The 16,411-nt window shown below is 42.3% G+C and overlaps 1 protein-coding gene across 2 annotated transcripts in view; it reads right to left on the reverse strand.

The window, feature by feature from the left end:
* The window catches only part of LOC309839348 (uncharacterized protein), a 57,000-nt gene that overhangs the window by 39,755 nt on the left and 834 nt on the right, over positions 1–16,411 (reverse strand). Inside the window, exons 2-3 of one of the 2 annotated variants that reach the window (XM_082681091.1) lie at positions 15,322–15,541; positions 13,859–14,021 (exon numbers count right to left, since the gene is read on the reverse strand). The exons of the other annotated variant lie outside the window; for it this stretch is intronic. Of the exons in view, the coding sequence (XP_082537217.1) occupies positions 14,009–14,021; positions 15,322–15,541 (233 nt within the window). The 3' untranslated portion in view covers positions 13,859–14,008. Of the gene's footprint in view, positions 1–13,858; positions 14,022–15,321; positions 15,542–16,411 lie in introns of those variants that run through there. 2 annotated transcript variants of the gene reach the window in all.

Below are 16,411 nucleotides of genomic sequence, written 5' to 3' on the forward strand. Positions count from 1 at the left end.
GAGAGCAGGTCACTCTAACACTCCAGCATTCTGGCCCAGCATGGGGGGGAAAAAAGCCTTACATTTTTGCTAGAGGTTTTCTATTCTTTCCGCTACCCTGAACATTGCCACGTAGAATAGAAATATCTCAGAGAAAGAGGAAATGCTTCCACTCATTCACTACCCTTCGTCCTTCCCATCTCAGGTAACTTGATGAAGCAAGGTCAGAAAGAGGCTTCTTCAGAGCACATAAGCCAGATGGGCAATGAGCAGATAAAACTCAGTCATATTCACCAGCGCTGGACCTCGTGAGGCATGCCATGTAAAAGTGGTGAAATCAAAATGGATTTCAGGTTCACTCTTGGTGAACTGGAATATTCAAACAAACATTCTCCCCCTTCGCCTTTCCTTCAGTATTTGGTGAAAAGAGTTGGGACTGCTTGTGCCCAGAATGTTGCAAAGCATTAGTTGCATGGAACTTCCTGGGGTGGCTGAGTGTTTTGTACAGCTAAAAACTTAACTCTTTACCCCACCTTGACCCCTTCTCCAGCACCCCCTTTCTTTTTCTTTTGTTTTTTTTTTTACCATTTTAGAATCACACATTTTTAAAATGTCTCTTATTTTCCTTCCTTCTCTTCACCAGCAGAGCATCTTCACACCTTCGTTTCCCCTCTCCTTTCCCCCTCATTTTCCTTCTATTGCAGTAAGTGCTTTCTTCTCACTTACGTGGCGGATCCGCATGGAACTAACCCACTTACTTACGTGGGGGATCCCTCTATAACTAACCATCACAACAGCAGTGGGTCAGGTGAGCTCAGCCCTACTGCTCTTAGTCCTGCACCCCTTGTCTCTGGTCACTAAGGCATCCTCGTAGAGACAATACTTGCTTGTCAAAAATGAAAAGGCCATTTCAGATCCGTTTGTCCAAGCATCTGAATTGTATATGGGCGGGGAGGGGTGGGGACTGAAGCCTAGAGGAGGGTGGATGGGCCCAAGGTTACACAGTGGCAAAATGCAAAACTAGAACTGTATTTCCAGGTTGGCCTACTTCCAGATAAGTGTGTTTTTCCAGTGAAAGTCAGCTTTGACTGTTATTTCAGGCAGCCACCGGCATGTGGGAATGGTTTTGTTTGGAAGCAGGTTATTCCTACTCGTGGAATCAAATTCTGCAATCAGTGTCTCAACTGACAGGAAAAGGAAGCCTCTGTTTTTTTCTTTTTTTCCTAGGCGTCCTTGTGACTATGGAGATGGCCAAAAACTTGATGGCAAAAATGAATTGATTTCCAAAGCTTACGTCCCACACTCACATGACAAAGAGCCCCAAAGGCAGCAAGGAATATGAAAAAGCCAGTACAATTTGTAGTTGTTGAGTTTTTGTCTAGTTCATTTATTAGAATGTACATAAATATCCACATTGAATGGTATTAAACATGAATATGGGATCAGGGTGTAGAGGACAGGTCACTGACCTAGGAGTTAGCCCATCTGTGTTCTGACCCAGCTCTGACACATGACTGCAAATATTCCAGTTTGTCTAGAGTATGAGGTGGATTGGGAGGTAAGGCAAGAGGCCAAATAGGTAAGAAGCAAAAGAATAGGTGGCACCTGGCCTAATGTGGGCCACACATTCAGTGCACAGAAAATACCTCCTCGGTGAATAACTGAAGCTAAGAAGGAGAGTTTCACTGTATTTTTTTTTTTACTTATAAACAGCAAACATTTATTTTTCACAGTCCTAGACGCTGGTTAGTCCAAGATCAAGGCACCAGCAGCTTTGGTGTCTGGTGAAGGCCACTTCCTGGATCATAGATGGCAACTTGTCAAGATGTCCTCACATGGTGGAAGGGGCAAAGTATCTCTCTGGACCCTCTTAAATAAGGCACTAATCTCATTCATCAGGGTTCCACCCTTTTGACCTTGGCACCTCCCAGAGACCCCACCTTCTAATCCCGTTATCTTGGGGATTAGCATTTCAACACATAGATTTGGGGGGAATGCAAACATTCTCTTTAGGACACCTACCCAATTTCCATACTGCCCAAAATGTGCCATGTGTAAACCCAAATAAAATCACATCATTTTCTCACTTTAAAAAGTTCAAAGTTTTCTGATTGACTGGCAGAGAACTTTTCATCTTCAACCTTTCTCTCCATAACCTATTCCACATACTCCATTTTTCATTTCCATCTCTTCTTTTTTTTAAGTTAATTTTTATTGCAGTATAGTTCCTTTACAATGTTGTCTTAGTTTCTGCTTTACAGCAACATGAATCGGTTATATGTATACACACATCCCATCTTTTTTAGATTTCCTTTGCATTTAGGTCACCACGGAGTACTGAGTAGAGTTCCCTGTGCTATACAGTAGTTTCTCAGAAAGAGAGTTTTAGATCTGATTGTCCAAAGTAAGGAATTTGATTTCTATCTTATATTCAACAGTAAGCTTTTGGAGGCTTTGTGCAGGAAAATGACACCATCAGGAAGAAACTTTCAGTTACTTTCTGGAGGAAGAACTGGAGGAAAGAGAGACTGGGGACAAGGAGAGAAGTTAGGAGGGTGGTGCACACTTCTGCTCCGAGTAATGGCAGGCTAAGTCATTTGCACTCACCATCGCAATGAGGACAACTAAAAAATACTGGGTGAAATGTGAAAAGAAATTATCTTCATTAAGCGCTAAGAAACTCTGAGGCTAAAATCTAGAAGAAAGCAAAAACCCAAATAGGAAAGCCCAGCACTCAAAGCCACTTTTGCCTGAGGGCATTAGGTGGATCCAGAAGGAAGAAGTGTGACACTGAGCTGTGGTTTTGGCGGCCTGATGGGAAAAGAGACCAAAAGTTGAAGTCCTCACCCCCATTGAGTAGATCTGATAAGCCCTCCAGCCACTCTAAGCTGAAAAGAAGTGGCTACCCCTTTGGGATAATGGTGAACCAGAAGCAACAAGCCCTGGCATGGACTTGCAGTCTAGGTATCCATCACCAGAGTGATCCGAGGAACTTCAAGCCCTGAACTTGGATTAAAGTGGTCTTGGACAGGTAGTGACCCCAGGCATTTAGCAGAAGCAGGTGAAAATGCTCTCTGCAGGAAGGTTCTGTCTTCCCATTCCTGATATCAATCCGATAAATAATTTTTCAATAATATATTGGCACATAGTCAAAGATAAGTGGACACATAAGCAAAAAAAAAAATACATTGTAAGTGACAGCCCAAAGAAAAAATAGACAATGAAAACAAATTCACAGATATTTCAGATATCAGAATTATGAGACCCAGACTATAATCACTATGGCCTACTTTAGTTCAAAAAATTAAGAAATAAGCTTTAAAATATTTTCAGGGAACAGAAAATCCTAAATTGTGGCATAGCCAATTTGAAAAAGAATCAAATAGGACATCTAGGACTAAAAAACTATAACGATTGAGGGTTCAATGGATGCGTTCAACACAACGCTAAACATAATCATTAGGTGATGATAAATGTGATGAAGAGAAATAAACCTAAGAGAGAATTATTGAATTAGAAGACAGATCAAAAGAAATCATCCAGAATTCTGCCTGGAGAAGTGAATTTTATGAAAAGAAATGTAGGATAAGAGACACAATGAATAGAGTGAAGAAGTCTAATATACATTTAATTTAAATCCTAGAAGGACACGAGTGAGAAATGGGAAAGATGATGGCCAAACATTTTCCCGAGCAGATGAAATGCACCAATCCACAGATACTAGAAGCTCATTGAATTCTCATCAGCATAGAAAACAGAAATTCACTCCTAGATGCATCATAATGAGAGTGCAGGACATCAGAAAGAATGAAGGCTATGTTAAGGATCCAAGTGAGAGATAATGAATCTTGACCTTGGGCAGGAGCAGAAGAAATAAAGACAAGGGGATGGGCCTCTGGACGCTGGTCTTTAGAATACCTTTCTCTCAGACTTAGCATGAAAGACTATTTTATAAACATTATCCATTCCATCCTTCATTAATAAAAAACATTTGCTACCAAATCTATTTCTTAGAGCACCCTGACACCTAGGAGCTGTTCAAATTGTCTTAGTCATACATGGAAGGTCGTCACCCTATAAGTATGTCATCTCATGGGCTATGACAGGGGTGAGTATTCTCCATAGGAATTATGAAGGTTAACTTTATGTGTCACCTTGACTGGGCTAAGGAAGAATTTCAAGTGCATGAACCTATTCCAGGAGCTATTAGGTCTGGAAAAGCTTCTCTGTGGACCTGCAGATCCTATTTAGGAGTCAGCTATGGAAATGAAGTCAGAGTGACCCTTCTTGTGTTCCATTTAATGCAAACATGAAGAGAGCTTCTTTCCACTGAAATGCACTGTTATGGCACCTTGCTTATACACAACTTCACTTTGAATTTATTAAAAGTAAATGGAAACGCTTATTTCACCTTGAGGATTATGTGTGGATCTTAATTGACAAAATGTACTCTCTACCCCATCCCACTGATCAGAAAACGGCCAACCTCCTCCAGAGGACTAATAATAATAATTTAATCCTTACTTCAGCTCTGTAAGGTAGGTATTATTCTTCCCGTTTTCCAGCCAGGAGGGGAGATGATATAGTAGAAGTCAGAGCTTAGACTCTGAAGCCAGACTGCCTGGGTTTGAATTTCACCTGTGTCACTCACTCGCCGTGGAATCTTAAGCAACTTACATAGCTGCTCTGTGCCTCACTTTCTTCATCTCTAGAGTAAGATAATAATAGGACTTCCTTGGAGGCTACAATGAGTTAATTCATGGAAAGCACCTAAATTATTATGGCCAATCATACAATCAGTGCTCAAAACATGGAAACTCTTCTTCTAGAGTTACGTGGCCATTTATTTTCTGGCCACTTAATACGACGAACGAGAAGGAAAAATACGGATCACTGAAGCCGACTAGAAGAAGAAACATGGGTCATAGGCGCAGCCTGGCCCTATTATCCATAGCTCCTGAGATGAGCTGTGTGACCCTGACTAGGGGCAGGGGGAGGTGTCTACAAGGGTTCTCCAACCCTTGCACTCCAGGGGGAGCCAGTGCCTAAGATATGTCCCAAATGAGTCTGCCCCAGCTAGAAGCTCCTGGAATCCCGGAGATGAGAAAAGGCCCTTTCCCACACAGGCTCCAGGAAGCGTTTAGAACCCCAAAGAATATACAAATTACTAAGCTCAATGAGTCACAATAAATTCACTTTAAAAGTACTACTTTACCCTCTTAATTTACAAGTGGCAAGGGATGAAGCATCTGACTGTTCATCATAGTTTTTCTTTGGGAGACCTGAAGCAGTTTCTGGCTCACCCAGTAGGGGTGTCAAACCCCTGAGTGACATGGAACCACCGTATCACCTTACCTTATCACTTCTAATGGCTGGACTTTGTGTTCCGTTGTCATCACAGAATGTAAGTGGTTTCAACTATAACTTTGTTCAAAGCTCTTAGTCCATTTCAAACCAACTAATGTTTCCCCTTTACTTTTCAGTTAAGACTCTCAAGTAGCTCCTAGAGCAGCTTCAGCATTTATACCTTTCCGTCAGCAGCTTTGTCTCAGATATTCATGTGGATACAGTCTTGTTCACAGTGGAGCACAGGGCAAAATGCAGAATGTCTTTGTCTTTCTGATTTACTATAATGAGGGATAAGTGTGCTTAGGGCAATCACTCCCATGAAGAGCAAAGTGGAAGTTTAGCGGAACATAATGTGTGTTGACTTGAGTAAGCCTCAGTCCCGTGCCCCTCCCTTGGGGTTGGATTCCAGTTTCTGACTACCCAAATGTGTTCACAATGCACACGGTCTGCCCCTAGGGAAATGACTCTTTAGTAGAAATATAAATGATGAGCCAAGGAATTCCAAAACACATGGTGCAGTGATATACGTAAGAGGGGCTCCTGAACCAGGCTGGAGGGTTTGCAAAGAAAACTGGATGTCTGGGGCAGGAGTGAAAGGAAGTATTAATCTTCACACTTTTATGTCTTTCCCTCAACCCGGCCATAATTTATAGACAAGTCCTATTTTCTGAGTAAAATATAAATCCAACCACTTTCTAACACCTTTGCTTTTGTCACTCTGGTCCAAGTCCCCATCGTCTCTCAGGTGGACCACTCCAATAGCCTCCTAATTGGCTTCCCCACTTCCAGTTTTATATCCTGTGGCAAATATCGTAGATTAGCTCACTTGACTCCATTACAATCCCAATCACAGCAGGTAAGGCTTGATCGACGTTGCAAGCCAAGTCTACATTTCCTGAACTCCCGCCCTTATGGCCTGGATTGCACACATAACTTAGCCTCTGCCAAGCAGATAATAAACCCCCATGAGAGTTGGTAGGAGCAGGAAGGTGGAGTCTATGCTGCTTCTGGGGTTTCTGGTTTCTCTCAGTGAGCATGGGCTCAGAAACTTTCGCATCTCCTGCAGCAGTAACAATAGAGGTCCCAGGGTACAGTTCCTAGTTTTGTGGGTATCAAAAGGCAAGGCATGGGACATCAACTTTGTATAGACGGAGGAAGGAGGCAATGTGGCCTCAAAGCCAAAATTTGTGATGCTCTCAGCAGAAACAGAGTGGTCCAACGGCTTCCTCACGTTCCACCCTCCTGATTGTACCAGTTCTGTGGTATTATTCAGGAAAACAGTTTTGGAAATTATAACTACTACTTGAGTTAAACCAAACACGACCACCCCCCCGTGCAAAAGTCTCTCGTGCTTTTCCCTCATACACCCAGGTATTTTGTAGGCTCTTGTAATTTATTTATGCATGCCTGTTTTTGTGCTTTGTAAAAGTGGCCTCCTATAGAATATATTCCTGTGTGTGTCTGTTCTTTTCTATTTTTTTTGGCTTGATACCTTGATTCATAAGATTCATCCAACTTGTATGTAGCCAAGTTTGTTCGTTTCCTTTGCTGTATGACATTCCACTGATGGACATATCACTGCATATACCTACCCAACTAGTTTCTGAACTTGGGTTGTGTCCACTTTTGGACTATTACAAACAATGCAGCTCTGGGCATCCTTGGCCTTGTCATCTGGTTTGCACGGGCATGGGGTTCTCTAGGCGAAGCGCCTAGTGGTAGTATTACTGGGTCTAGGGTAAATATATCTTAAACTTTGAGGGATACTGAATATTCCCGTTATTCAGTTCTAAATATTTCTTGATTTCCTTCAATCCAAGGATTAGTTAGTAGTATGCTATTTTGTTTCCAAACATTTGGGTGTTTTAAAGCTATCTCTGTGTTATTAACCTCTGCGTTAAGCATTATGAGCAGAGAGCCTAGATTTCACACTAGTGATCCTTTGCAGTTTATTGAGGCTTCCTTTTTCTTCTTAAGGTCTATTTCTGTATACAGTCAATAGCTCAAAAGAATTTATGTTCTCTGTTTGTTGGGTATGAAGTTTTATATTATCTAATAGCTCAAATTTATTATTGTGTTTAGGCCTTTGATATCACTGCTTATTTCTGTTTGCTTGGACATGTTCTGAGAGTGGTGGGTTAAAATCTCCAGCTCTCATTGTTAACGTATCTATCAGTCCCTACGGTCATAACATTTATCCTTGAGGTTTAAGCTATCCTGCTACGCCACCTTCTGTAACTCCCTCACGCTATCATCCACTGGCCCTAGCCATCGACTGCTCTCTGCCCCAACCTACCACCGTCCAGAGGACTCCAACTTCCACGTCAATCACTCAACAATTGGACGTTCTCATTTCCAGTGAACATCTGTACAACATACTAGCCAAACTCTCTCACGGACACACTCTGGTTTATTCTTCACCCTAAACTACTCTACCTCTCACATCTAAAATGAAAATATCCCAGTGTTGGACCGCAAGCCCCTAGACATGCTGCTCTCTCATTCTTCTACACTCTCTACACGTGCTCTTTTATCTCACTGAGCCCTCCTATTCCTTGGCCTCTCTATTTTCTGCACATCTGCACTCTCCCTCTTCTGTCTCTCCCTCCTGTCACCATTGACTTGGTTTGGGGTTTCTCCCTATTTTTTTTTTTATGGCCGTGCCACGCATCTTGCTGGGATCTTAGTTCCCCGACCCGGGATGGAACCCGGGCTCCCGGCCACTGCTGAATCCTAACCACTGGACCGCCAGGGAATTCCCTGGGGTTTCTCCTCTTTTCCTTCTTCTCCTGCTCACACTCAGGCATACTTAGTGGTCAGTACATCTATCACCGCTTATTCATCTATGCTTATAACACCTTCTGTATCTCCACATCCAGTTATCACCCATAGCCAATCAACTGTTGACTTTCAGTTCTATACACTTCTTCATGTGTTTCCAATACCCCTACCTTAGTCTAGGACTTCAGCATCTCTCACATAAATCACTGCTTTAATGAGCACTCCATTCTTGCTCCTCTCTGATCCTTTCTTCACATTGCTTTCAGAGTGACATGTCTAAAACACAAATTACTTCCCAAATTAGAGCCCCTTGATGGCTTCTTGTAGCCTTAAGAATGAAGTCTCCACTGCAGTCTCTGGGGAAATGCAAATGGCCAATAGACACATGCAAACATGTTCAACATCACTAATCATCAGGGAAATGCAAATCAAAATCACAATGAGACATCACCTCACAAAAGGACACACGTAACAAATTTTGGCGAGGATGTGTAGAAAAGGGAACCATCCCACACAGATTCGCAGGAGTGTAAAGAGTTGCAGCCACTGTGGAAAACAGTATGGATATTTCTCAGGAAACTAAAAATAGTTTTAGTTTGTAGTTGTTAGAGCTACCATACGACCCAACAATTCCACTCCTGGGCATCTATCTGTAGAAAACAAAAACACGAATTCAAAAAGATGCATGCACCCCAATGTTCATAGCTGTGTCATTTACAGTTGCCAGTGTATGGAAGCAATCTGTGTCCATCAACAGATGAATGGAGAAAGAAGATGTGATGTATATATAGAATACTAATCAGCCATAAAAAAGGAATTTTGCCATTGGCAGCAACATGGATGGACTTGGAGGGTATTATGTTAAGGGAACTAAGTGAGACAGAGAGAGACAAATACTCAGTAAATTAAAAAGAATTAATAACTGGCTGAATTAATGGACATAGAAATGAATGTAGAAGAGACTTAAGAAAGGGTAAGTCTTCAACAACAGACATGCTGCAGAGAGCAGAGAAAGGGCAGGGCTTATTTGAATACCACCTAATAAGTTGGTATTACTAGGTCTACAGAGCTAGTGGGCCCTTTTGTGTGCGTCTTAAATGCCAAGTTTATTGTGTATGCAGTAGAGTCATCAAAATTTTCTTACAGGAATCTGGCATGGCCAGAGTTGGGTTTTAGGAAGGTTGACTTAGCAAGTACATGAAGCATGTATCTGTGGGGAAAAATATGGACGTAGGAGGTTAGGAGACTAGGGCAAAGTTCAGGCAAGAAGTAATGAAGGTAATGATACTAAGAGTTGGCAAGAATGTGGAACAAATAGAAATCTCATCCTGTGCTGAGGGGAATATGAACTAGTACAACCGTTTTGAAAGATAATTGGTGTTACCTAGTAAGGTTGAACGTGGGCAGACCCTACGACCCAGGAATTTCATGTTTAGGCCTATACTGTAGATCAGGGTTTCTCAACTGTTGACATTTTGGAAAAGATAATTCTGGGCTGTAGAGAACTGTCCTGTGCATTGTAGGATGTTTAGCAGTATCCTTGTCCTCCACCCACTATATGCCAGTAGCACACCCTCAGTTATGACAACCAAAAGGTTTCCAGAGGTTATCAAATGTCTCCCTGGTTGGGGCGGAGGGGTAGTGCGTAAAATTGCCCTCAACTGAGAAAGTAGAGAAACTCTTGTATGTGGGCATACGGGGATATAATGAGAAACTTCGTCGCAAAATAATTTGCAAAAGCATAAACATGGAAACAAGCCACAGGTCCATCAACAGGAAGGAGACACACTGGAATTTTCATATGGTGGATAAGTATACAGCAATGAAAAGTGATTACTACAGTTGCACAAATCAACATGGATAAAGATCACAAACACAAAACTGGGGAGGTAGAGAAAGAGCAAGACAAGTAATACATCTAGTATAATTAGATCTACATAAAGTCCAAAATGGACAAGAAATAACATTATTTAAAGGAACATTCCTCTGCAGTGAATGTATAAAAATGTGAATTATTAACAAAGTTCAGGATCGTGGTTACCTCTGGGAAGGAATGAGGGGAGGAATCTGGAAGGGCACAGGTGGACTTCCAAGGCATTAGCCGTGTTCTAGTTCACAAGCTTGGTGCTGGGTACACAGGTTTCTATATTATTATGATATACCTTACATATATGCTGTATTATCTTCTGTATACATGAAACAGTTCATAATTTGTCAGGAAGTGATGAGGTCTAAAATAAGGCAGGAAAACGGAGAGAAAGGCAGCAGAATAAATAATTGGATGAGAGAAAGAGAAAGACAGGGAGAGAGAGGGAAGAGTCAACTTTTAGGTACCTCTTCGAAACGTTTTAAACTCATTTTCTTCATAGATTTGGGGATGAAATCAATTCCTTATCTATAAACACACATAATTCATTGCTCAGACTTCTACGAAATGGACATTTTATGCCTCAAAGCCGATCCTACTATATGATGTGATTCACGGGACTGGATAATACCACATTGCACAAAACACCATTGTCTGAGAATCCTGCCCTGTTAGACTTGTAAACGTGTTCTCATTTGTATTCCTTGGAGTTATAAGCATCTGAAACTAGGCGGCTTAGAGTAAAAGTGATTCTTCATCACTAACTTTAGTGTCATTAGCATATCCCTAACTGGGACAGAACACTGTTTCCAACTCCGGCACCCACCCTACCCCTCTGTTTTTCTCCCAATGGTCACCTCTCAGGTAGTGGAATAAAAGGAGAGTTTTTGGATCAAATCCTTTCAGATGATGGGGCCATAACCAAGGAAAATATCAGAATACCCTAAGCTTTCCTGGACGAGGCAGAGGGGGACAAGACAGATCTTTTCCTAGAAGAAGCACAAAGTTTTCAAGGCAGAAGGACTCACTGAAAACATATTTTATACATGAGGATACAGGAAAACCCACAAACACCCAGAGAAGCAGGAAATGCAGGATTTGTCCCTGATTGATTTAGGGACCGTCTGTCAGAGACTCAGAGAAGCCTGATATGTTAGAGCTACAGCAAACCCTCAGAGCAGCAAGCCTGAGCTTCCTCCCTCAACATGAGAGGCTTCAGGTGCATCCATGTGGATAACGTAGCCCACTTGTCCTGTTACCTGGATACGCAGCCTTCACCTCGTAGATACCTCTCAGCCCTGAGAGTATAACACTGACAGTGCCACTCAGCCCTCAGAAGCACAGACGCAGTGAAGAGGAACACACATGTCTCTTGGGGCTTGGGACATGGGGCCACCTGGGGAGTAAATTCAGGGCCCTAGGTAACTGGAGCTCGGTAAGGGCCAGGGACATGGACTCCGAGCATGCACCAAAACAGGCTTATCTCAAAAAGAGGTGTGCATGCGTTTGTCTAAAGTGAACCTCCCGGGACTTCCCTGGCAGTCCAGTGGTTAACACTCTGCTCCCAATGCAGGGGACACGGGTTCCAACCGTGTTCGGGAATCTAATACCCTGCATGCCACACGACGTGGCCAAAAAATAATAATAAATAAATAAAGTGAGCCTCTGAAAATTCTTCAGCCCAGGTAAAGGCCTTTAATATTAACTGTTAACTATAGTTAATACGCTAACTATATTAACACAGAAATACACACACACACTCCCTGCCGGCATGGCATGAACCATAAGGAACCAAACCAATTTGAGGACTTTCCAGGGACCCTACATGGATAAATTTCTACTTGGACTGTTCTTTCATTAAACAATGGTGACAAAAGGCCTTGTGCCTTTGTTGTTGTTGTTCTAGCCATGAGGAATACTCTGTGTTACTACATGATAACGCATTTTTAAATGTCAACACCAGTGACAGGGGAAAGGGTTGTGGATACCTTACACTCACTTCACTTTAACAGACCTTTATCAAGCATCTACGAAGAAGAAAACACAGTGCTTTAGGAGAGAGAAATCAATAAAAGCCTTTACGTTCCGAACAAGTCAGAAGCTCACACTTTAGGGAGCTGGGGGATACACGCATAAATAAATAATGTTAATCTACTCTCCATACGTGAGAAACTAGCATAGAAAACAGAAAGCGGTATTGATGCTAACTAGCAAGCTCTCAAGCAGCCTTAACTGAATGTAGAAATAAGGCCTTCTACCCTCAAACCCCTGGTCCTCCCCTTCTCTGATCCTCTGCTCTGCTCAAGTACCACTTCACATTTTTCCCTTAAAGAGGTTCCAGATACTAGGTCCATTTCCTCTTTTAATTTTCTTTAAATTAGGACATATTTCAGACCTCGACAAAGGTCTGAAAATGCGACACCCATGCAACCATCAGCCGTCTTAAGAACCATAAGCTTACAAATAAAATTGAAACCCAGTGTACCTCTCCCCAACTGAATTCTCTGTCTTTTTCTATAGATTTAACCACTGCCTTAAATAAGTTTATTGTTCTCATACACACCTTTCTGCATACTACATATGTATGCATTACTCCTATGTATGCCTTTTACTACAAATAGATGTATCTATAATCAACCTAGTAATTTTGCATGTCTTTAACCTTCATATGTGCATGGTATCATAATGCTTTTATCATTTTAGAATTAGGTTTCTCCTTTACCAATTCGTCCCTTCCACTACTGAATCTTTGCCCCTTGTTATAAGCTGAATTGTGTCCCCGCAAAAGACATGTTGAGGTCTTGACCCCCGCAACCTGTAAATGTGACCTTATTTGGAAAGAGGGTATTTGCAGGTGTAATAAAGATCAGATGAGGTCATACTGGATTAGGGTGGGCCCTTAATCCAATATGACTGGTGTCCTTATAAGAAGAGAAAGAACACAGAAACAGAGACACAGGGGAAAACACTATGTAAAGATGAAGAAAGAGAGTGGAATCGTGCATATACAAGCCAAATGATGCCAAGGATTGACAGCAACCACCAGCAACTAGGAGAGAGGCATGGAACAGATCCTTCCTCCGAGCCTCCAGAAGGAACCAACCCTGCCGACACCTTGACCTCAGACTTCTGGCCTCCAGAACGGTGAGAGAATAAATTTCGGTTGTTTTAAGCCACCTGCTTTGTGGTAATTTGTTACGGTAACCCTAGAAAACTAACACATCCCTCCCGGAGGTCTTTGTGTCTCAGGGCCCTGAGAATTCTAGTGTCTTCCTCAGTCCAGATCTTACCATCCTGTTCAGTTTACCTGCAATAGTACCAAGTCAGTGAATTAAGGCTGGTCCTACTGTGGGTGTAGTTAAACGTTTCCCCCATTGCTCTAAAGCAGCAGTTCTGAAACTTTAGTGTGCTTCAGTAGCACTTGGAGGACTTGTAAAAACCTGATGGCTAGCAGCCTACCTTCAGAATATCCAATTCAGCAGGTCTGGAGCAGGGTCTGAGAATTTGCATTTCAAACACGTTCCCAGCAGACGCTGATGCTGCTGCTCCATGGCAGGCCACTAGCACCATCTGGTCTCCAGGCAAGCTAGGTCATCCATCAGTTTCTTTCAGTAACATATACTAGAGGCTGGGCCACCATCTCTATTGCCACACAACTTGTTTATAATCTAATATTTCAATTTATTTGAGGCTGCTATAAAAGAATGTCAAACAGGCTTACCAAATAGTTGAAAGGAATCCCTTTCAATGACAGTAAGGTGGGCCAAAATAAATAGAACCAAGATACACTGGAGTCAGTATTATTTAGGTAAAAAAAACCCAACTCTGCAGCTTATTCATGTCAAACAAGCTTTTATTTTCAATGTGAACAATACTGTCAAATTTATCTGTCAGAGGTAAGAATAAAGTCAGATGTCAGTTAATATCATTTTGGGATGTTGAATTTTGAAACAACATTTGTATTGTGGGCTAATGAAAACTAGAATATCCGTAAAGAACCAATTCTTCTTTTCTTTCGCTGTCCACTTCTTTTTATGCCTTCCAACTGTAGGGTGGGAGAAGAGTCAATTAACAATTGTACACCAATAACATACACCAGGGACTTCCTAAATAGGAGTCAATACTATGAACATCTGTTGGCTCTCCAAGGAGAAAACAAAACGTTTTCTTCTTGTAACCCAGACCCTTGGTTGTCAGGGTGCACATCATTTCATCACACCAACCTCATCTCTCTCTTGCCCACCACTATAAATGCTAGCTTTTGTTCTTGAACGGCCACTCTGTGATTTAAATGTCTTTCCACCTTAAGAGCCTATGCTCCTTACACAAATCATAAATCTCTTATATTCCCAGACCTCTGGTTTCCGTAACTGTAAAGTGAGAAAGAGGCTGTTATCAAACATCCGCAGGTGTAAAAATTAAGAAAGGGAGAAAGAAAGAGTGTGATACTGCGAGAGAGAGAGAGAGATGAGAGAGAGAAAGGAAAAGATGAATGGGTAGAGGAAAGAGAAACTAAGACTGAATTACCAACTCAGTGATAGCCAATAATCTTACTATGGCTAATTTTCTTTTCTTTTGAATAAAAAATCTAAATTGAAGTAATATTTGTGAATTACTCATGAAATGCAGTCTTATTTGAAATTCTTAACTTTTTACCACTTTGTAAGCAGTCACCTTCTCAAAGGCATTGTTATGCCAAGAGACTCCATTTCTGTGGCCAGGTGATGAAGGTACAGCTAGTGCACAGCTTGGTCGCTTTAGCTGCTTCTCCTGGTGGCCACTCTCTAAAAATATAGGTCTCTATATTTTAGACCTCTAAAAAAATATAGGTCTCTATTTCCAGGTCTGATAAATTTCCCATCTGTAGTAGTCTTAAAGCTACAGGACAAACGACTTGTGGCTGTAAATGAAATACATTTCAGAACACACTGCCTTCTATACCATCTAGAATACAAGTACATTATTAACATTAAACTGTTCTTCCAAAACTAAATTTCATCAATTTTTTCTTATTTACTTTACAAAAATTATTAAAAACATGATAGATAGCTAGTGGGAAGCAGCTGCATAGCACAGGGAGATCAGCTCGGACCTCTGTGACCACCTAGAGTGGTGGGATAGGGAGGGTGGGAGGGAGATGCAAGAGGGAAGAGAAATGGGGATATAGGTATACTAGAGCTGATTCACTTTGTTATAAAGCAGAAACTAACACACCACTGTAAGGCAATTATACTCCAATAAAGATGTTAAAAAGATAAAAAGTAGATTAAGGATGTAAACAAAACAAAACATAAAGCTGTTAGTAACAGGTATATGTCAGGAATGCTTGCACTATTCAATAATACCTGTATTCTCCAGAGCTGCCCTCTGCTGAGACCATATCCAGCTTGGGTCCTTCTTCTGGTTTCTCATTTCCATCCTCTTCCTCTTCATCAGCATTTTCATACCGATGTTCACTCTCTTCTTTAGTGTCGAATGATACAGACTTTGGCATCACAAGGTGGTGGACAACATTTCCCGATTTAACATCAGCAGCAGAATCTAGTTCTCTGCCCTCGGGAGGATCTGGAGAAAACAAATATGTCAGAAAACAAATAAAGAAATGAAAAGAATAGCTGGTCATGTTTCTACTGGTTGATACAACACTTCCATGGCCCTCACACTTCTGCTGCTTGACAGTTTTCACAACATTTTCCCCCTCTTTCCAGTAGATCTCACACACTGTGCTGCTGATTACTTCTGGCCCTTTGGAGAAGGGATCGAAATCATCTGATCCTGAGAGCATGTTTGTATGTTTCTTCCAGAACGTCACTGGAAAACGTTCACCCGATTTAAAGACAAATTCTACCGCGAAGCTCATTGATTCCTCAACCACTGAAAAGTGCCCCTGTCCCGTTTCATCATTTTCTCAGGTCATCCTACTGAGAATCTTTACGTTTTTAGAAGCCCGTCAGCCAAAAGTGAGGTATGCCATTTGTTTGCCCCTCGGGTGGTAGAAGGCAGCATAATTTTTCTCAAGATCCTAAAGGTCTTTAGAGAATTGGGCTTCAACTTGTGCATAACGTGCCTGACGGTTTTTGAGAGCTTTGACCTGCTGCCTAACCGCCAGAGGCCAGTGATGAGCGAGGCCTGCCTTTGAGGCCGATGCCCCAGCAGGGGCTGCAAGGGCCTGAGGCCTGGGCCGCCCCTCGCCCGCTTCGGCCCCGTCGTAGGGTCCACAGGCCCCAGCCTCCCAGGACTTGGAGGCATCAGCCAGGACCTCGCCCGCCCAGAACTCGGCCTCCGCTGCCGCCGCCGCTGGTTCCTCTGCCTTCTGGGATGCCGCCCCCTCTGCAGGTTCCCGCGGCTCCCAGGGCGGGTTGCCCTCTGCCTGGCACTCGCCTTCCAGCATCTGGTCCCCTCTCTCTCCCGCCTCCCTGGGCTCCCAAGAGCAGC

Source organism: Grampus griseus (assembly GCF_964374135.1).
Source record: "Grampus griseus genome assembly, chromosome: X".
In the NCBI taxonomy this organism is placed as follows: domain Eukaryota; kingdom Metazoa; phylum Chordata; class Mammalia; order Artiodactyla; family Delphinidae; genus Grampus; species Grampus griseus.